The 23,193-nt window shown below is 38.0% G+C and overlaps 1 protein-coding gene across 1 annotated transcript in view; it reads right to left on the reverse strand.

Annotated features, from left to right (window-relative positions):
* Positions 1-23,193, reverse strand: part of LOC140232144 (protein phosphatase 1 regulatory subunit 21-like) — a 121,779-nt gene that overhangs the window by 48,455 nt on the left and 50,131 nt on the right. Inside the window, exon 17 of the mRNA XM_072312293.1 lies at positions 3,784-3,882. Within this exon, the coding sequence (XP_072168394.1) occupies positions 3,784-3,882 (99 nt within the window). The remainder of the gene's footprint in view (positions 1-3,783; positions 3,883-23,193) is intronic.

A 23,193-nucleotide genomic window follows, 5' to 3' on the forward strand; every position in this document is an offset into this window, starting at 1 on the left:
GCAATGACTTGTTTCTCTAATTCATTGCAAATCAGCATAGTTCCCTAAAAACCAATCTACATGGCAGACGATATAACAGTGTAACCTAACATTCCATTTCCCTTATATGCCCCTTTGTAAAATGTTCTATGCAGTATACCTACACTCTCAGTTATCTGTCCAGAGTTCGTGGCAGACTATATCTTGGAATTAAATATCTTGATGTGTTGCTCTCTTTCCCAAATGCCTACATAGAGGGTTCCCACTTTTGATGAAAGAAATATTTGTTCTTTCATCAATAAATCTATAAAGAAATTTCATTACCTGAACTAATGTTCCATCAGCCACCATTAAAGAAATAGTTCAAGTTCTGTCACAGAGTAACACATATGACACTGGTCTGTAAGTTTTTTTTCATCTTTTCTTTGAAACAAGTGAATGAAGTCATTTGAGAATGTATAAAATAGTTTAGTATTTGGTGTATTTGATACGTCTTGTGTGATAAAACACAGTTTTGTGTGTGAAGCCAAGGAGTGGTAAATAAAGAGAATGTTGAATAAAAAAGACCAGTATGATTGCGACCGAATAATCAGGCCCCTGATATACAGGAGTATTGCTTTAATGTTTCATCATCCTAATGTTTCTGAATGAATCAAATTAAATTCCCATAAAGTGTTAGTAACACTGTATCGTCTTTCATCAGCAAACAGGCTGAGAAGACACATATTGGCCTAATTAGTTGAGAAGACACATATAGGCCTAATTAGTTGCAATTACTAATGAACCATGATAACAAGCACATTGTTCCTGAACGAAAGTTCCATCAACTCAAGGTTACATTATCTTGTTACGACAATTTTCCTCGGTGAGAATATATGGTGCAATGGACTTTCTTTACTGCATCTAATCCGTACTCCCATGTATTACCCTAATTAGCTGTCATGCCCTACTAATTCTCCCAGGTCAATTTACACAAGAAGCAAAAGTGGAAAACTGGAATAATGCTGCCTGATGGTAAAAAAGATGTTGTTCATTTATTTCACACTCTAATTCCATCCTGCTCATTTACTAATTTCCTCTCTTTTTGCTCTAGCAAATATTGCAGATGATTTTTGCCATTTCTAATGTTTGTGTGGCTGTGTATGAATCATGATGTTAACTGCTTGGTACATAGATTCATCAATTTTAGTTTGGCACACTAAATCTCACAACTTTTTGATAATGAATATGGAATGAAAGATACAATAATGTATCAATCCCAACAATCTGAAGGGAATTAAATGATTTTCCTTTTGACAGAATGGAATCACCTCAAAGCTAGCTAGTGTACCATCTCTTGGAGTGGTTATTTTTTGATACAGTATGTATCATATCGTAGCTGGGGTGACAAAACCTCGTATCTCAAAATTGTCAAATGTTCAGGAGAGTGAAAAAACATGGCGGCCAAAGCACTACAGTGAATGGGAAAGCCTTCTCTTTGGCATGTCATGGTGGCTTCATTTTTGGAGTAAGACAGTTAGGATTTGGCCAAGACATCACTTGACCCATTATTTGACCATTAAGCTAAAAAAAATTTTTTTGACATTTTTGAGATACGAGGTCTTGTCACCCCAGCGACGATATATATTGATGGTATATGAAAATGCTTATGATATGTGATACAGAGATAAGTTGAAAATGCACACACACACAAAAATGTGAATAGAAAAGGGAGGCTGACAGACAAGGCAAAAAGAAAAAAAAATGGGATGAAAAGGATGGGATGATGAGAGGAAGGAAAATGAGAAATGAGAAGCAGTCTCCTCCTGGGATACAGCATCCATCAAACATTACCATGGCAACATCACTGACTGCATCACTATCATCTCTACCTGGTAGGGGGTAATTTGCTGGCCTACTAATTCAGACATGCTCTGATTACCCTTATTTCTCCACACCCATGTCTGGTCAAGCTCCTATCAGCGTTCAATAACTCCTTCAGGAGGTGCCCTGAAGATTACCTCCAGTAAAGATGTCAGAATTGCCAGCCTGACCTATATCTCTGTCTGCCAATGTGACTTTCACAACAGAGTTCTCTCTACATCATTCCAGAGGTCAAAAGGGCATGGCACATCCCAAAGCAATACTTCATCCTACATACAAGTGCAAAACATGAACATTACCATTGCCTAAAAATACACCGCTGTAATCCCTGTTTTACAATCTGCATTCAGCAGTGTTGACATGATACTCCCATTACAAACAGCCTTTCTGGTAGATCTCTCATCCCTCATAATTTTGTCATACAAATGAGTACATCAATATAAATCCCAAATTGAAATGGTATCATCCAATCATGTCAATGATTCAACAGATGCGTGGAGATTCCATTACTGCAAATGGGGGGAAACAAGATATCCATATGTATGCATCGTCAGAATGTATCCTGGATGACACACCTTTAAACTAAAATGTTTCACTTCAAAGCTGATGCACATTGCTTTCCTATGGTAAAAACACTCTTTTAACATCTATTTCTATTTTTTCATTTTACAAGAATTGAGCTGACATAGCATATAGCTCAGTTGGGGAGGGGAATCATTCAAAAGCAATTATAGAGGGAACCCTTTATCCCTAAATCCATCTTCCTAAAACTCCTCTCTCCCAACGACAGGTTTGCCCCCATCTTCTCGGAGAGAGAGAGAAAAAAAAGTCTTCTCAAAGTCCCTCTTCCATCATTCAATTTCATTTCCAATCTGAGGATGGGATCATGTGATCATTAGATTTCAGTGCACTTCATCTCCTGGATGCCAAGAATAATGATCTCAAGGATCATCCAGCTGGTAAAAAACACTCCACTAGTACTGAATCACTCTAGATATCTACAACCATGACTACAGATTCCGAGATGGTGGATGGATTATTTCTATCTTCCCTGATTATAAAAGTACATCTCAGAGGAAGAAGCACATGTATAAAAATTTGTCATGTTTTTTAGATACAGTGGTTTCCACATGATGGGATTCCATTTGATAGGACATTCCCCTTCGTTGGATATGATTTGAATAAATACCTTCTATGAAGGTAACATATATATTTTTCCTATTAATCAGGCACTCTGGTCAAGTGGATCTTGCTCACCTTCAAAATACAATTAAGCAGTGGGTTTTGTATTGTGTGAGCAAACATAACATAGAATGTTGTGACATGCAATGTACATGTAATTTTTCATTGTTATGTAACTTTACTGGCAGACATCAGAGAGGACTGATAATTTGACCTCTCTAGATGTTGGACTCATTTCAATCAATCCTGGGAATCCATTTCACATTTTTTCTGTTGTTGTTTTTTTTTTCCCTGTTTTTTTCTTTTTTTCTTTTTGCTCTAACCTGTTTGGGGGTAGATGAATCTGCAGGAAAAAAGTGTTACATCATCTGATCTATTTCACCAGGTTAAGGATTATCAATTTTACACAACAGGGGCATCCAACATAGTGAATTCTGTAAGCTTTAAGAGCTAACTTTCTCTCAGAGAGAGACATTTCATTTCAATTTAGTATTGCAGAAACAGCTAATGCAGGAACAACTTTTTAGAAGTACTCCACAAGAGCACAAATAACTGTTTACTCTAATATTTTTGGACTGATATGATAAAAATAAAAAGAAACAATAATCAACACACAATGGGCTAAAATAAATTTGCACATGTACACCAATAGCTGGTTACTTGGTAATCAGGATGAAACATATTACGCATGCTTTTGAATACATCAAAATTTGTTCACTTGGGACATGAATACTATTGGTACAGTTGTAAGGTCATTACCTTCATTTGAGTGATGGTTTGCTGGGCAGACTTGAGCTCCTCTACATGTCTCTCTTTGGCCTTCTCCGACAGTGACAAACGCTTCTTTAGGGCACGACACTGTATGGTGGAGTGTAGAAAAAAAATAAGGGGGAAAATACACATTAGCAAAACTTCAGATCAGTGCATGATCCAATCATATCATAGCATAACATTCAGTCATGAATAAGTTTTCATTTTGTTTGTTATTTTGCATCTTGGAAATGTCAATGTGATGGCAGGGATTAAAAGGATAATTCAAGATAATCCCTGGTAAAATTTGTGAAATGACATAAGACATACATTATTTGGCAAGAATTGTATCTTTAATCCCATATGCACGAAGTTCCAGTATAAATGAAGTACAAAAAATGCAATGGCTAATGCATGGATTACAATATGAAATAAAATCATGCACAAACAAGAACACTAGAAATATCATGAATCTTACACACAAAAAAGGATGTATTTGGTTTGTGGTTAATATTGAAGTAATAAATAGACTTCAATTTCCTTCCAAAGTCCTAGAAACCATTTATATAAGCTCTTCAATATGACAGGAGACTGACTGTTGTCTATTGTCCTTCCTGTATTGTGATTTAAAATTTATCATCATTCTCTGTCCAGCTATACAGAAATACAAGTGTTGTGGGTCATTTTGATAAATTAATGTGTCTTCCATGGTTTATGGTATTCAGACTCAAAGGATTTACTAACAGTTGTTGATCCTATTGAGGTAATATTACCATCATCATGGCTGTCTTTATGTGGTTTGTGTAAACATCTACCAAATATACTAGTACATTGTAACTATTCTTTTTTTTAACAGAAGTAACAAATTCAAATGAACTTAAATTTGAGTTTGTCATACAACCATAACCTCAAGAGAAGGTCATTATAACCTTTTCTGTACCAGGGACTTTGAACAGTGTGTTCAACATTATTCTGTGTCAATCAGCACTGAAAAGACTCAAAGGGTTAAATAGCATCAGTGAAATGGAGCAAGTGTTGCCTCTCTTTACAGTTTAGATTCTGTGAAGTCAATCATAGTGTCACAACAGCATAATGCATACATGGTATACCTACGGTAAACCCTGATTACACATGTACAAATTCTGATCTCATGAATGTTGTTCACCCTTGCTTGCACTTTTTTTCTCTTCAGACTTGCAAAGTGCAGGGTCAAGCTATTGAAGTGAAGTGCCTTGCACCAGAAACCTGTAATATGTTGATCCCAACCATACACTACAGTTTGATGTCAGGTTTTTGTTTCACTTTTAATAAATCTGAAAGCAGGAAGTGAGACTAAATTTTTCTCTAAATACAATAACAACAACAATTCACAAATGCCATTTTCAACACTGCCACGAGGGCAACACACTTTTTTTAAGGGGGGGGGGGGGGTGGCGAAGACGACTTGGTAACGTAAATGAGCTTATATGCACCAATTACCACGCAAGAAGATGCTCAATTCAGATACAAAATGATCATCATTAAAATTACTCTCTATTCAGTATGCAATGAATACGCAATGAACTGTCAATTCAGACTCGAAGCATCAAAAGGAATGAATTGTGGATTAATTGGTTTCCGAATATTCCGTTTTCAATCGAGCCTGCAGGCACTATCGAAACTCACAAAAAGTAAAAAATGTGAATGCACTATTGGACGCACAGAAAAGTCCATTATCACTTGCGGGTGGGCTTAATTCAGTATTGAGGGACAAGCCTGGAAGCAAAAAATCAAAGCTTTATTGGAGGCACGAGAAAATCGTGGAGTACCCAACCTTCGACAGATCTGGAGTGAGTTTCCTGATCAGTGCAGTCAAGCGCCAGGGAACGAAATCAATATAGAGTTTGTCCCTATTTGTATCACTACTCTATAAGTGTACTATATAAAACGTGTATGCCTATCTGAAGAAAGTGCCCCTGGAAAACATAATACATGCCTAACCTTGGAATACAATAGCCTCATATATGGACTGCTCTGAATTATGAAATATATATGAAAGATATGAAAAGATAAAGGGTGAGAGAAAAGAGCTGAAAAGCAACGCTGACAGGCTTTAATATACAGCCATCATGTCAAGGGTTGAGACTTGTTCAAAGAAGCCAATAGAGCATGCTTAAAGAGGACACAAGGTTGAATCGTGGGGGAAGAGAAAGCCACGGCTGGAAGCAATCGGTGTTGACTGCACGAAATCCTTCTCTACTTATCCCTCTTGACGCTCATTCTTCTTTCTCTGGCAGGCAATGCTGCACTCACACGCATTGTGTAGGCTGCACCCAGCGTATGAATACAGCAATTAAAGTACACTGATTAAAGGTTTAGAAGAAAAATTGACGTCAAGCCAAGCGTAGGGACCTTGGTTGAGGGTAAAGTGGCACTGCACTGCAGCAACCGGTGCGGCTTTCTCGTGCTAAAGTGCAGCGAACCGGCAAAGTGAAATACGAGCCACCAGGGTCAATGTCAATTTCGGCATGTATACAACAATGATTTCACGAACCAGAGTACAAATCGATAGGATATGTGAGGGCGCTATGAACACAGGGACATGTGACTAACAATATGACTCTTAATTGCTCCGTTCATGAGGCAAGCAAGGGGGAGTACAGTCATGTGACTGAACATATGAGATCTATCACTAGCAGTCATGTGACTGAACATATGAGATCTATCACTAGCAGTCATGTGACTGAACATATAAGATCTATCACTAGTAAAGTCAAGGAGGCGCAAAGCTCCTTCTTGAATATTTCCTATACTCTCTGTGGTTTCTCCTAGGAAGGAAGTATATAATAGTTACCCATCAAATATTGACAAAATAGCTGCATTTCATCCAGCCCCTAATTTGTGTTTCCACCTTCCAGGTCTTATTTTGCACCTCACCTGGTTCAAGCCCAAAGACCAAACAGCAAGGTAAATGCACTAATCTCGAAGAGTGTTCAAAGTAGTGCAACCACTTCTTCTTTTTTCTCTCAAATCCTGGAATGATTAACACACGATCAGTCAACAAAACAGGAGTTTCGCTTTTTGTTTGCCAAGTAATACAAGCACCACATTGATTGAATTCCCTCTGACTGGTTTGCCGCTCTAACTTTTTACAAATGGCAAGATCACATATCTGCAGAACAAATTGGCCAAGAGCTTGCTGAAGTCACTTTTCTACATGCCATCAGTTTGGAACAAGCTGACTGCAACAACACAGTTTAGTTTACTTCAACACCTGAAGATACTTTATTCATTAGAGGAATCGGTAATATTGTTTTTATGCATTTACATGTACTACAATACTGAAAAACATATAAATTCCATTTTGATAACATATTATAACTACTTCCACAATGTATTTTTCTACAATGCAAATATCCCTATTGCTTACTGCACACACAAAAAAGCTGAATAGTTTACCATTGTTCATCTCCCACATTCTACTTCCCCTCACCTCCAAACCCAAAATCAAAATCAAATAATTCTGATTTATATCTATTAGAACATTTGCACACAGGAGGCATTTTGCCCTTCATGATGTATAAATCCATGTCAAACTGCAGGGTTGCCTTTGGAAAACATTTTTTGTACATCTGAATAGGCCAACCCTGAAGGATTATAGTACAAAGAAAGTGATATTATTGAATAAAAAAAAAAATCACAAAATTCATGCACTGTGGTCAAACTTGTGTAAGGATTCACATTCTTCTTTACAAAAAATTATGAATAAAGCTTTTAGATCAATCATAAATATGTTTGAACGGTTTACTGTTGATCTTCTACACCTATACTTTGATGAGTGGCAGAATCCTGTCATCTATATTCAATTTTTACAAATATCAGCTTGGGGCCTTGTCCTATTCAAAGCAATTTCTTTACACTGGCCCTTGAACCAAGAGCACTAATAGAGGATATTCAAAGACATGATCTGGTTACATTGTTCATATAACCAGCATTCCAGTCGTGGCAAATATCAAAGGATATCAGTTGGCAAGGACTTCATTGTTTTGCTATATGACAAATACACCACTCATAAACATATTTCACTTTTTTTTTTCCATCTGAAGAATTCCGACTGAAATTTGTGCAAACATTTAGCTGGTTGACACTCTTTTAACAATACATCACTCAATGCAATCATGCTACGTAGATTGATAAGTATATATTGGTGGCCCCTGCATGCATCCAGTTGCAACTAGGCCTGAAATGTATGATAACATACTTTGTTGATTGTTTATACCTACTGTACATTAAAGGGATTGTTGGTGAAGATGAGGATTGGGCTTTTAACATTTTTGCAAGATACCAAGAAAAAACTTACAAAATAGTACAGAGTACTATAGTATGCTATTCTACGAGGAATTCAAAGTTTATTTGATGAATATTGGTTTTGGAATAGCTGAGACATGTAAAAACAAAGTAAAACAAAGCAATCGTAATAAAAGGTGGGCCTCACCTTTTATCAGAATTGCTCTATTTTGGATATCTCAGCCATATCTACCAATTTTCATACAATAAATGGCAAATTCCTCTTGGAATTACGTCCTCTTTCATATTTCACAGGAGGTTCCTTGTTATCTCACAACTCATCATCATCATCGTCATCGTCGTCGTCAACATCATCATCATCATCATCATCATCATCATCATCATCATCATCATCTTCTTTGTTGGCAATTCGTTGACCTTTCGACCTCTGGTCATACAAGATATGAGTACCTACGGGTAAATCGATTTCATAAATCTTGTGAAAACATTCACTTTCAGCATTCTCTGTCAGGAGTCATTTTGAGCATGACTGTGCATCTTTGGCAGAAATAGATAATATAATATGTGACCCACTGCAACAAAAGGATCCGAAAGTCATGGAGGACAATTTTCTGAAAATGACATGACATTACTCCCTTACTCTTCCACTTTAATGTCATATCTAACATGACTCACACAAATACTCGGTGGTGGAGATATCGATGATTTTATTAGCGCATGTCGAGTGGTTTAAGAAATCAGCGTTTCGAGAACACCGCCTCCAAAGTTTTCCTTCCGATGCTATCATGATCAAGGGGAAGCAAGACAGTTTTCACCGTTTGACAATAGAAGGTACGTTCCTAACAACCTCCGCAATGTTCATTCAAGCTTAGCACCAGCGGTCTACGTATGACCAATCAGTAACCAGGATGCCACAGATTGACCAATGAGATCACTCCCTCGTTGCTAGGGGAGGAGTCTAGCTGTGACGCTAAATCCAAATCTTCGGACACGTTTCTGTTCCGTTGAAAGTCGGAAAATCATGGCCCAGAAAAATGCTATTTTCTTGCCTTTCCTTCGATCATTTAGCTTCAAAATTTTGGCAGATGATAGAAGATACATTAGACTACAAAACTGTGTCGAAAACAGAAATCCGAAAGTTTTGACAGATTTTGATGATCTGACTTCAAACTCGATTTTGTCGACTCACCCGTCAGCGACTTTAGGATCCTTTTGTTGTAGCGGGTCATATAAAAAAACACACCTCATGTCATCATAATCACTTGCAATGTCATGGCATATCAGTCAATAAAAATCATTCCACCCAAAATCTCAGTTTACACACTCAACTCGTCTTTTAAGGACCTGAAAATGTCAGAAAATGTCAAGAAAGTGTGTGACAGCACACTTTATGAACACACAGGGCACCTGACTGATCAACTAATCTCAGTCATAAAATTGAATACACTAAACATGATGATCAGATGAAGATGTGAACTCATCATCTGCATAGTCAGGACAATGTAGTTAGGAATGAGCGAGTTTAGCAGTAAATAGTTGCCCTCAAAATATTTTGCTTTGTCAAAAATCATTGTATCTTCTCCCAGCCTACTGTTTTTTTTTAAACCAATATCACAAAATCAGATGAGGTTGGACTCAGTGTCAAGGCAACTCCTAAGATGTTATGTATCAATTGCCTCTTACACTGTCTTATTATCTCATTTCTCCCATTTACCTATACATTTTTATCTACAGCATCTTCCCTCTGAACTTTCTTTTATAAACTTCAAGGAAGTATCAATTAATAACATTATATTTTGTCTCCCTGAAACTACTACAATCATATCTGAAAGTTACTCTGATTTTTGTTAGGAATTTCATTGTGAAGAGACATTAAAAAAAAAAATTAATTTAGTCAATCTTCAAACTGGCTGAAATTATCTTTATCAACCACAACATTGGTGACCATGAAAGAAGACATGATTACCAATCATAAATTACAACTGAAACTCACTTCTGTTGATAAACATAGGATTATACCTTTGAAATCAAGGTTCATTCTTTGTCACATCCTAGATAGCCTAGTTCTGTAAACTGGTTATCCCTAAGTGCTTTCTCAAGGAACAGACAATTATTTATCCTTGAGCTGTGCCATCTAAAACATCCGAGCATCATCCCTACACCTCAAGATTTCTATCCCACTGATTATGTTTGTCACGCTTCACACCGAAGCCATCACCTGGCAGTCGGCTGAAATCAATCACTGAAGCCCCACATCCATCGCCGGTCTCTATAATGAGATGAGAATTTAGGTTGATATGCAGGTGAAACGAGGACAGTGACTTCAATTCGATGGTTATCGAACCTCATTTCCAACGTCAGTTGGGTCAACGTCTTACCAGATGGACTAGCAGCAACCCTCTGGATTTTCCACTCTTGATATTTTCATATATGCATTTCCTGACAGAGATGTTCCTTCACCAGTGACTTGAAGGGGAGGATGAGATAACACTCCACAGAGAGGGAGAGAGGGGGGGGGGGGGAGGAAGGGAGGGAGAGGAAGACTACGCAAAGACAGAATGAGAAACTTCGAAAGAAACACAAATAAATAAGAACAACTACAATGAAAAAAGCAACCATTGCCTGACTAGAATTAAGCTTGGAATATTGCTATTTCCAGTGAAAATGTGGTTCACATTTTCTGAAGAGCAACTAACGTTCTTGTAAAATATGAAATCTGTGCCTAGATTAGAGAACTGACAAAAGTCAGAGTACTTCGTCATCTTTTCTACACATTTTGTACTTCTCTTGGCTACACTACTATGTACAAACAATATCTTTTAAGCATATCTTGTACTACAGGTTGACTTCTTTATGACTTTTGCCCCAACTCAATTTTGTGGTTCTTTTGATGACTGAGTGATCATTGAATGGGGGTGATCAAAAGTATGAATTTAATTGCAATAATTAGTCATATATAGACTAGTGTACAGTGAATGTGATGGATAGGCATAAAAAGTGATGGATTTTGAAATATAGGTTGGATTAAAGGCTAGAAGGGAGGTTTAGGTTAGATGTTGTGATAGTCACTCAGACTGAACTTGTCTGAGGTTTGGGTAGTGGTGTGTCAGGGGAAACGCCTCCAGTAAAAATCATGGAGCTCATAACACAGAGATCAACACTCGGCACCAATCTTACCTCCCTCTGGCTGTCTTTTGTGGCCACCAAGAATAAAAACACTGCAGTGGCATAAATGCATACATTAGCCTGAATATTTCATGAGCCACCTTATGCTATATCTCTCGCCCCCCCCCCCCCCCCAATCCCCCTTCCTTCCTTCCTTTCTTCAGTCTGGCTTCCCTCCTGGTCATATCACAAACTCAATTGCCATCATTACTGGCCGCAAAAAGTGCCAAATCTCCCGCAATCAGTGCATGGAATATGATTATTGAGATATGAGGAGGCAGTCGCTGAATAGATGGAATTAGAACAATGGCCCCTCTATCAAGCTTTAATATCAATTTCTAGGAAGCAGACTCGGATATAGAGGAGTGATAGAGGAGAGAGAGGAAGAGAGAGGGAGCGAGAGGAGGACATGCAGTGTATGAAATGACTGATAGTTATTCAACTGTGTAAATACGATTGCAATTCTCTTCATAGTTTTTCTTGGGTAATGGGTGGAAAAGGGAGCAATGTGGCATGCTGTTCTACTTAAAACGTTACAGATCTAGTTCTCTGTTTACCAGCGGCCTACTTACTTATCAACTTGGCACACAAACCCCAGATAGGATGTTTCCGCTCCCATTCTATTCATTCACTGGAAATCTTGGGCAATATCTGATGGGCGTTCCCATTTCGGGTTTCACAAGAAATTCCACCACTTTCGGTGTAAAAATCCATTAGCAGCCCACTTACCTACTGACCTGAATTCCCTATTAACCTAGATCTTGTGACCAAAATCTTGCACACTATCCAGCCCCCTAAAGAACAGTGGTGGCACTTAATTGGCTCTCTGGCATCTCATGTACCTTGATAGGGTCTAATAGCCCCCTGATAGACTTCATGGCGCGTCTTCATTCCTGTCTCTATGTTGGAATGAGGAGAGAGGAGACCTAATGAGATATGGTAATACCCTCATCTCTCTAATTTCTTGGTAGACAAGATAGACACTTGCAGAACATTCAACCAGAGTAGTTTTCTTTAGCTAATCACATAAGGTAATGATAACATCATCACGAGCCATACAAAGAAATATTATACAACAGCTACATTTTTTCCTGTCTGAACTCACTTGCACAGTGTAAGACACAATGGAAAAAATTTGTATGAGAATGAACACAATAGAGATGAAAATCTACAAAAGATTGTTCATTGAACAACTAGTATTAACAATAAGTAACAATTAACTAACAATTAGTATTAACATGTTGCTTATAGCATATCAACAAAGCATGAATGTCTACACAAAGTCCAATAAGATACACACACATGTGCAGAATAAACTGAAACACAACAAAATTTGTATTAAAGCAGAAAATAAACATCACAACAAACGGTAGCCTATGTAGGCCAACACTGGAGCCTCGGAAGTTCTGAAACATAGGTCTTACAATATAATATATGCTGGAAATACATAGGTGCTCTGAATGAATAAACAAAACCGATATCACAGGGGTGCCTATTATTGGACATACATGCACAACTTCATTTCTTTGGCTTGCCATACACAAAATGATATTGGCCTTGCAGACACTGAACCTTTCATGCAGACATGATGAACTCATACAAGGATGAGTCAACAATATCTGCAGGGTGTTTCTACTTTATACTCTCACATGAAGTAGAAGTTTGCTTTATTTTCTACCCTTTTCTTACTTTCTCACCAAATGTGGGTGAAGTTTTTTTTTTCTGAAAACATGATAAAACAAAACAGAGAGTTACAAATATCAAGCATAGAACAATTCTCTCATTCTTATCCCTGGAGACTTGTCACTTTTACAATAACCCCTATGGAAATGGAACAGTCCATGTCAATGATTCACTCTGTTGATTATGCCACATTAGCGCTATTTTCCGAAAGCCATCTATATATCAACTACACCCACGCTTCAGCAAACAACCTACATGCACAACAGTGCCCACTAAATGAAATTGACATGTTTGCTGTTTTAAATTAGGTCATCAGCTGTGCAAAGTTCATTATGTGCCTGATATCTTGATTCCCAGATGCAGGAATATGCCATAATGTCTATTCCAGTGTATTACCAGTGACAGCAAATTCAGAATGTAAGCTTGGTTCCCTAGCAGCAGCATCACTACCCTGCAATGACATTACAGTTTCACCACAGAATGATATTTTAATTACATAGATTCCAGTCTCCGGGGCCACTACCACACATAAAAAAAGCATCTTAAGAGGCTAAAATGTTCTGAGATTAATACTTTTACAACAAGGAGAACACACAAAAAAAAATCACAAACTGTAATTTGTTATTTGCTATCTTTCATGCAAGGAAAAAAAAAAATTGCTCAGCTGCAAATGAATTTCTAGACTGCTCATGCCTGAACGCTGTGCACCACATTAGGCCCGTGCACACACAATGAAAATCGAAATTACAATCGCGATCCAAATTTCGATTTTTTTTTTCGACCGTTCATACACAAGGAAAAATCGCACTTCGCAGCAAGGAAAGAACGATCAGTGGCCAAATTGCGCATGCGCGAAACTTGCATGACCGAAGACTGACCCCGCAGTCCCAATAATGTTGACGTTCGCGCGCTACGAATGATGGGATTAAAAATACCGATTTCCGAATCTCGATCTCGCTCACACACACGACGCTTGGCAAAATAATTGTGATTATTCTGAAAAATCGCACTAATAGTGCGAGTTGGATCGCGATTAGGATCGCGAAAATTAGTGAAATTTTTCTGTCTACACTGGAAAAAATTTCGAAATTTTGATCGCGATAAGAAAATCGATTTTTAAATCGCACTTTTTCCCTTGTGTGTGAACGGGCCTATTGTCCAGAAATAGTGTGGAGAAAATTGCAATGTGGGATTGAAAAGTTCATGGTTTCTTCACATGCCATTCACAAATGATGCACAGGAATTATCAAAAGAATTCCAATAAAAATCAAACAGGACCACTTTTTGCATTTCGATACATACTGTGAGAGCTAACTATTTATTTGTGTACAAACACAAATGCATTGCTTTGCAAAAATCAGTCTTAAAAACCGTTAAATCTTTGAGTGTGTGTGAACAGACCTGTCTCTAGATGCACCTGCTTGGCTGGGAGTAATAAGATGGAATAATATGAGACATCCCTAATGTCAATCACAGGCTCATGTTGTTCTACAGACTAGATCAAAAATCTGGAAGACTCATCTTAATCCAGACAAAGACACTGCCAACAAGGCTCATCAAATCATCCTGACAGAAGGAGAGAAAGAAGGAACGAGAGAGAGAGAGAAGGACATACAAAAGGAAGAAAAGAGAGGAAGAAAAAGAGAGGACTGGGGTCACTCCAAGATTAGGACATAATGAGAAAAGTGGTTGTTAGTAGCAATCATTAACTTGTAAGTATCTCTAATTGATTAATTCTCTAGCCATTAGACTACCACTTGACCTATTTCACACCACAGGTGGTTCCATGAAACTTGAATCAGGTGGTGAGATTGTGAACAAGTGAGCAAGATAGACAAGCTATGTCTGCACTTCATTCCAAGTGCTGTTGTCAGGTATTATTCATTTATGTTGTTGTTGTTGGATGTGTGTGTAAATTACATGCTTTTATAGTAACATCACAAACATTTCCAGACTTGAATAACTATGATGAAATGAAAGAGAAATAAATTTCAAACACAGACCAGGGAGAAGTTATGAGAGGATCTGCAGAACATCAAAAGGAACCAAATTCTTCAGGAAAAAAAAACCAACAAGAAAAAACCAATACAGGTACAGAGAACATTTAAAAAGTATCATTAAGTGTCTAAAATCCTAGTGTACATACCTTAGAACCATTCATAACAGAATTCACACAGTTTCTTGAAACTACACTTACATATGCTAAATGATAACCCAACAGACATAGAACCCTTATTTTTGGGGTGCTGAACATCTCATTAAGAATGCATTCTGAATATTCAAGGATACTTGAAGGTTTAGTGCCATAATAGGCTGTAAAACCTAATAATTGGCACACACTACCCATGAACAAAGTTTGCGTTTGTAAAATGTGAGTAAAATTTGGTGGCCTTGGATGATGACTATTACTTCATCTGAAAAATGACAAACCCTTTGGGTAAGTTGAGAATATATCAGGGTGGGAGATATAAAGAGCATCAGTACAGGGTCAATGGGCTGTGAGAAGCAAATCTAGCACACACAATCAGAGTGCAATGATGATTATATATGACTGAGAAGAGAGGTAGGAAAGAGAAGTGAGAGAATAATATGGAGGGAGAGAGGAGAGAGATTTGTAAAAGAGAAGGGTGAGTGAAGAGAGGGAGAGAGGGGAGAGAGGGAGAGAGAGAAAGAGGGGGAGGAGAGGGAGAAGAGAAAAATGTGAGAGAGAGATGTGTAAAAGAGGAGGGGATAGACGAGGGGAGAGAAGGGGACAGTTGAGAGAGATAGAAAACAAGGAGATAAGGGAAGGAAAGAAAGAAGAGAAAACAAAAGATAGAAGGAAGAAAGAAGAGAGAAATGTGATAGAGAAGAAAGAGAAGAAGGGAGAGATGCAAGCAAGATGAGAGAGAGATAAGAAAAGACAGAAAGAGAAAATGAAAAATAAAAGAGAGAGAAAAAACGAAATATAAGAGAAAAGGGAGGGGAAGGGAGACAAAAGAAAAGGAGAGAAAGAAGAAGAGAGTGAGAAAAAAAAGGAAAAGAGGGAGGAGACAGAGCAAACTAGTGATTGACACGCCACATGCATGAATTAGGTCGTACAATGAACATGACTGTAAAATGAGTGTTAGGGGCTGGCTGGCAATTAAACTTATGGCCAGCAAACAATGCCAGTGACATCTTGGTGCGACAAGCGTCAACAGCAGGCAGGATGCGTTCAGAGTTTCATGGAAAAACCATCAGGGTGATTAGCCAGCTAAATTAAACATTGGAAGTCAGCGCAAAAAGTGCACTTACCCTCGCGGTTGGTAACACCTCCTTTCCTACATCCGGCTAAGCCAGGAGGTGTACGTTGCACTTTAATGACGGTTCCCTGCACTAAACATCAATGTGGCCCGAAACTTGTACTTTTTCTCCCTATTTTTCTCCCCTTTGTTTACATTTTGACTTTTCAGATCATTTTTAGAGGAAGCTCATGCATTTTTTCCCTCGTGTTGTGGGACAAGTTGAGATATCAGGACCGTCTAGTGTTAGTTATTAGATACCTACCATTGTGGTACATCATAGAAGGGATGATTATTGATTATCTTTACATAGGATGATGTGTGCTGCATGTTTTGATGTATTTTAATGGCTAATTTTAACTGCTATTTCTTGACAAATGAAACCTCTGATGCTTTCACAATTGTAGAAATAACAGGGTGGAGATTTTTTTTTTTTTATGTCTGAATACTTTCAGGGAAATATGATTGTGATGAAAGTACCATGGATATACATACAAATGCTAAAAATCACCTCTTTAAAATGAATTTGATGTGTACCTGAATACATACATAACAGATGAAAAGTACATTGTTCAAACTACATTTAGTTTAGTGCAATCACCCAGTGTCTGTTCATCATTGAAAAAGATAATGACTTCAGAAAACAAATGGTTATTACTACGAAATCTATGAGATGAAATTTTAATCCATTACCAGTAAGATAATCAATTGTTACCAGAGTGGGTGGGAACTAATGACATCTTTTATCATGATTGCCTTTTAATATATGCATCTCTATGAAAGAAAAAAGAACTCACCACCTACACTTATGCTATATGCCATAATAGGTTAAAACTGTGACACTCTAATATGCTATCAAGATCAAAATTAAATGAAACAAAGAAATAAAAAGCTGTAACGATACACCCAATCTTTAGGAGGTTTCACAAACATACAGTGTATGGTTGCTGTATGACAGCTAGAGTGGAATATAATGCCACTTGTCAGGTCTAGTCCAGTGTTTGAAAATTATTTATGTGTGAATATATCGTAGTTTGAAATATACTTCATTATATTTATAAATGCCGAAAGTTAACTGTTTTCAATATGCTAAAATGATGCTCAACAACATGTCTCTGCAAATGTTACGAGTTGCTTGATATTCATGACATTAACAACTTACCAAATTATTAAATCAGAAGTGCCATAAATATTCTCTAAATGAGAATTCAGGAATTTTCTGTTTAACATGGATGACACTTACTAATTCTCATACTGCAGCTCTGATTTGAAAAAAAAAATAAATGTAACCACATGCAGAATTGCCTTATAAAACATGATATGCAAAAAAAAAAAAAAAAAAAAAATATCCCTGTGAAATAATCAGCATACGGTGATTGGCCATGGAGATGTTACACTGAACACTATGTACATTGTCATTAATGAACAATCAACACAAGGGAGGCTTGAATAGGTATACACAGTCTAGGCTCTGGGCTTTACAATTAGAAAAAAACAACAACAAACAAACCCCAAAACTTTTTAGAGGTGTCTAAACTACTGAGGTAGAGATGCAAATGGATAAGGTGATTCTTGTACCAGCTCAACAAAAACCATTTTAAACACACTCTCCATGCATCATTTACTCTGTGGTTGCTGTGGGCAACCACAATCTCTCTTTTTACTCTCTATATTATTTCTTTATACAGCCTGCCAATAGATTTATACCAGGGAATGGCTGCTTTTCCCTCTCAGTGCATACAAAGTTTTATATAATTTGCTCATAAATTCATATCAGAAAATGGCTGATATGAATAATTCTAAAGTGAGAAAGAATGACAAAACATGCAAAAAAAAAAGAAGTATAAAAACATAAGAGATAACGAGGGAAAGAGATTCAGTGTCATTACAAAGCCAGTCGCAAAAGTTCATTTTGAGCAAGAATGCACTCGTTCAAAGGTTAACTTAACAACATACTTTTCAAACCAAAATTTACTTGCACTTTCAGGAAGCAACTTGCTTGATGATGGACAGAAAATCCACCTTGAGATAAATTACAAAAAAAAGACAGCTACATTGTAAATATTCAAGAGCCATAGAGAGAGGGGTGTGGTAAGAGAAGGGAATGTGAATACCAGCATGAGATGAGTGCTTTACTCTCATCCAAGATTGGAGCATCCAAGCTTTGGTAGAGTTTACCAGTTAGACTTCATCAGGGTAAGACAGGGTCATCACGGTAAGACAGAGAAAGAGAATGACTAGTGTAAACAGGGGGATGATATGTATGTCAAGAAAGAAGAAATGTTTACGCCTGAAAGACCGAAAGAATAAGATGTCAGACTTTTACACTTAGTGAAAATAGTTGGATCCGAAACCATCACAAGGTATACATACTACCAGATACCAATACATGCAGACAAAGTAAAAGAGGAGAGAGAAAGAGGAAGAGGGAGGAGGGGAGAAGAATAGAGATACGTCAGAATGATTCAGAAAGTGGAAGATGAGAGAACAAAGCAGAGTAGATGACAGGCAAAATGTCAAAGGTAGCAAGTCCAAGTGGGCAGAGATCAGCAAATAGGCAGGAAAGGAAACTAAAGGGCATTGCAATATCATGACCTTTACAGCAACAACAACAAAATAGACAAGGACAATACATTGTGTCTGCTTCAATGAGGAGAGATCACTGGCTAAGATGCCTCCATTTTAACATAGGGGTGTTGAGAACATTGGGAAAGATGTGAACCAATAAAAACAGATAATAAGTACAACTAAGACATGATAAATTATTGTTTGAAGTGTGAACAGCCTATTGTTTGATCTGCCTTGGTGGGAAAGGTGTTACAGAAACATGATGTTCAAATTCCTCACATGAGAAATATACTTGTTTTTAAATTTGTTTCCCAGGGCTCAAAATGATTTTCTTCATGCCACCATTATCTCAAAGTTAAAGAGTGATTTTCCTTTTCTGGAAGAAATTACCAACCTTTGCTGTTTTTGTTTTTTCTACTAACTTTCTTTGAGTGAAAGTGATATGGGATATCAATAAGCCTCACAACTAGGAACCACTTCTGGTATCAAACAGAGATGGACACTCCAACTTTTAGATGATATTAAAAGACAATTTAAAAGGAAAGCATAAAAAAGTAAATGCAATGGATAGAAGAAGAGTGAAAAGAAAGGAAGAAAATGACATAAAAAGGTACTGCAGAATTTAACTGAATGGAGACATACTACACAGAGACAATTTTACTGTTTTGGTGTTCAAAAATCACCTAGGAAAGAAAAAACAGCTTTCCACCAACTTCACAATATCAAGAGCTACCATATGGACAGATTAATGTATATGCTGATGATAGAAGAAGTGCATTAGTCTTGCAAGCTACTTTATGTTTAATTTATCATGGGAATCTGGCACAGAGCTGTCTCCACTTGCATTACAGATACAGTTGTCATGGCAACAGAAGCACTGGCTTTCTAAACTTCATCAATCTCCCGACTGAGGCAGTCATGTAAGTGGCAGAGTAGGGTCTGAGAAGCTCATTTAGGATGACGGCTTGTAATCACTACCTTTCATCAACATCAATCTCTGGCTGGAGGAGGAGGAGGAGGAGGAGGAGGAGGAATCATCTATCTCCATGGTGATGAAGAAGAAGTTTTCTTCAGCTCCATCAATCTTACAACCATTTCTGAATCTTGTTCGTGTTGCCAATGTATACAGAGGTTACTTCTGGTGGAATTGCAGCAGAATGTAATCAGAAAAGTTTCCTCTATACCACAATCACCTCGTCTCTTCTCCCTGATTAAGTAGTATGCATTAGTGATGCGAGATTTATGGTTTCCAATTTCATGCAATGTACTGTCAAAAGTATTTGATAAACGTAATTTTAATCTCCATGTTTGCTGCTTTTGAGGCACAGTGAACAAAACACACTCACATAAACGGCATCTACACCACTGTATCTCCTTGTGAACAAGTAGTATAATCACTGAATGATATAAGCAAAATAGCTGATGCCTTGAGGTAGGAAATGTCATCACTATGGAGGAGACTAAAAAAGGAAGTGGTGATGGGTAAGATTTTGTTCAATCAGAACAGAAATTCCAGCCCTTCATTCTAATCCTAGTCAAAGGATATCTAGAGTAAGGTCCTCTCAATAAATTTATTTACATAACATACCCCCCCCCCCTCATTAAAAGAAAGGGTATTCCAGCTTTCCTTAGGTGTGTTTTCCAGTAAAGATGAGGACTTGTTTTTCTCTGAAATATATGAGGTTGAGAATGCCACATTACTTTTGAGACAAAAATCATTGCACTAGAGTTTAACCTTGCCAGAGAATTTCCCCTCTGGCCAGCAAAGGGGACAAAAATGAAAGTGCCAATTGAAATCAAATCTAGCAATCAATTTAAATCCAATCATCCAGGGCCCTTTCCAGCTCGGTGGGGTCAATCTCAAGACACACCCAGCCTACAGTGACGGAGTCCCTTATCCTCGCTCAATTGACACTTGAGAGGATTATTCCAGGCTCCTAGCCATGCATCCCATGGGTCCCCAGTCTTGCCTCCCTCTCGCCCTCGTGAGGGGATTCTCAACAAACTACTGACCTATAACCAGATAGAAGAGAGGAAGATGTCCCCAAGTCCCTCTGACTTCAAATGGGGCACACCATCACGTCCGCCCATCCTCCTCCACAAAACACCGTACAGTTTGCTGCACATGAAAATGTCTCATATTCTTCTTCCCCACTCTTAAAGCCGTTGCAGTTTGCACTTTCCATCTCCTTACCCCGTTTTACACAAGGTGGCTAATTGCTGGCCGACTGAGATAATAGTGCTTTGACATGAGCTAAGAAGGAGTTTCAACCCCTCCCTGTACTTTTTGGCAGGGGAAATGCACTTCTTGAAAAGAGAAAAGTGCATCCCATGAGGAGGGCAGAGAAGGGGGACAGGACAGGAGGCCATTGTCTCAACACCTCTCCCCTGACCTCCTGTCTCACACTGCACCCCACTGCTGGCCCTGCCGAGGCCACAGCATCACACCGACGCTGTCTAATTGGCTAGATTCATCAGCCAAAAAAACAAAACAGCGTGATTCCAAGGTGTAAACCTTTCCTTCCTGTTTCACTAGATACCATGGGAGGAGGAAAGGAGGAAATTTCAATAACTAATAGTAAGAAATAGCATATAGGGTGCAAATTTACACCCCAAGTGGTAGAAATTGATGGTGGTATGGAAAAGGGCATGGGCTGACCCCATTTTGTAATGACGAACATCTATGGAAACCCTGCTGTCATGCAGCGCTGTCTGATTGGATGATTGTGGAATTCAAAGGGTGACGATTTACTGAACTCAATAACAGGAAGACAGCTGGGTGCTAACAAATGTGAATGTTGCTTTCTAATCCCTGACTTGTCTCTGGCAAGGCAACATGAGTGGGAGAGAAGATGATCTCAACTTGAATATACTTGGAAAATATGATCAAGGTGAAATTGGAAGCAAGAAAGAGACTAAAAACATGTTTTCTAAAAGCCTTTTTATCTGTGAAAGGGCCTCAGTGAAATAATGACTCTATTTGTTGGGAACCCTTTAAGATATCAATCACATCCAACTTTTATCGCTGAACCATTAATAGTTCACAGTAGGAATTTTACTGCCTGTAGAGCCACTACACCGGGCTGGGTATTAAATTAGCACAGTTTACTCCTGCACTCAGACAGAGAGAGAAAAAATGATTAAATGATGGGATTTATTTGATTTATAAGCATTCATTTATTGTTGTTTGAAGATTACTAACAAAACAAAATTTTCTTCCATAAAGCACTACTATCATTGTCACTTATTTGCTTGGTAACCTAGGGTATAGCACTGATTTTTTTTTTTCTTTTACAAAATAACACATTTTTAGTAGGTACATGTATACCAAGGTATCAAATACTATTAACATGGACATACAAAGTATGTTTAGGCCTTTATAGTTTACATGATGCAACCATATCAATGGAACACAAAGTGTGGATATATGATTATGACAACTTGTGTGTGTTTGAACAACTGTATAATTGATACATCGCATACACAGACAATAGCTTGTGCTTCATATCGTGTGAGATTGCATAACAGTATCTGTAGCACTATTGTTTGTCTGAATGGTCTGAATATGATGTGTAAATGTGAGGCTTATTCACATCATGCTCTCAGCTGACCTGCCCCTCCCTAAAGACTGACCAGTCTCTGAAGGCGGGTACCACCAGCACCCCCTGCACCAGGGAAGTGGGTTCCCACCTCCCTGCCTGCACACAACTTTCCCAAAGTCTATATGAAACAGAGTAACATTTGCGTTGTATTTTGTATGTATGTTATATATTTTGTGAGCAAAACATTTTGTAAATCAGGAATGGCTTTAGGTGAGCAAGTGCTGATATGCGGGGGGTTTTTTTTTGGGGGGGGGGGAGGGGGTGGGGGTGATGGGGTGGGATGCATAATGGTTCTAAAAAGGCATATAGGATTAGGTGACCAAGATATTTTGATCTGAGCAGTGTCAATGCACAGTCATTACAGACACAATCATCATCTAACAACCAAGTAGAAAGTTACACTATCAATTAGCAATGATGGATGTCCTTATATCACATCCAAATCAACACCAAACACAAGGAGCAAACAAACAAAACGAACCTGGGATAAAAAGTAGAAAGAACCATCCTTGCAATGGGTAAGGAACAACTATTCACAAATACTTGGCTGTAAACATGCTCAAGAAATTTCTTCTGGAGTTGAACAGTCACTTGAACTTCCTCTGGGCTGCTTTGCATTTGACACCTGAATAATCTGCCCCCAGTCAAATAAATACAACAAACACACAAATAAGAACAAGGAAACAGATTGTCAGTAACTTTAATTATGACATCTGCCCCCTTCAGACTACCAGCAAATAATGTCCCATCTCTCTCAACATAACACACAGAAATGACTACACCCCTTCCAAACGGTACTCTTGAGACATGGGCAACACTAACAGGCTTGCAGCAGTGTATTAAACCTGCTC

Source organism: Diadema setosum, chromosome 1 (assembly GCF_964275005.1).
Source record: "Diadema setosum chromosome 1, eeDiaSeto1, whole genome shotgun sequence".
In the NCBI taxonomy this organism is placed as follows: Eukaryota; Metazoa; Echinodermata; class Echinoidea; order Diadematoida; family Diadematidae; genus Diadema; species Diadema setosum.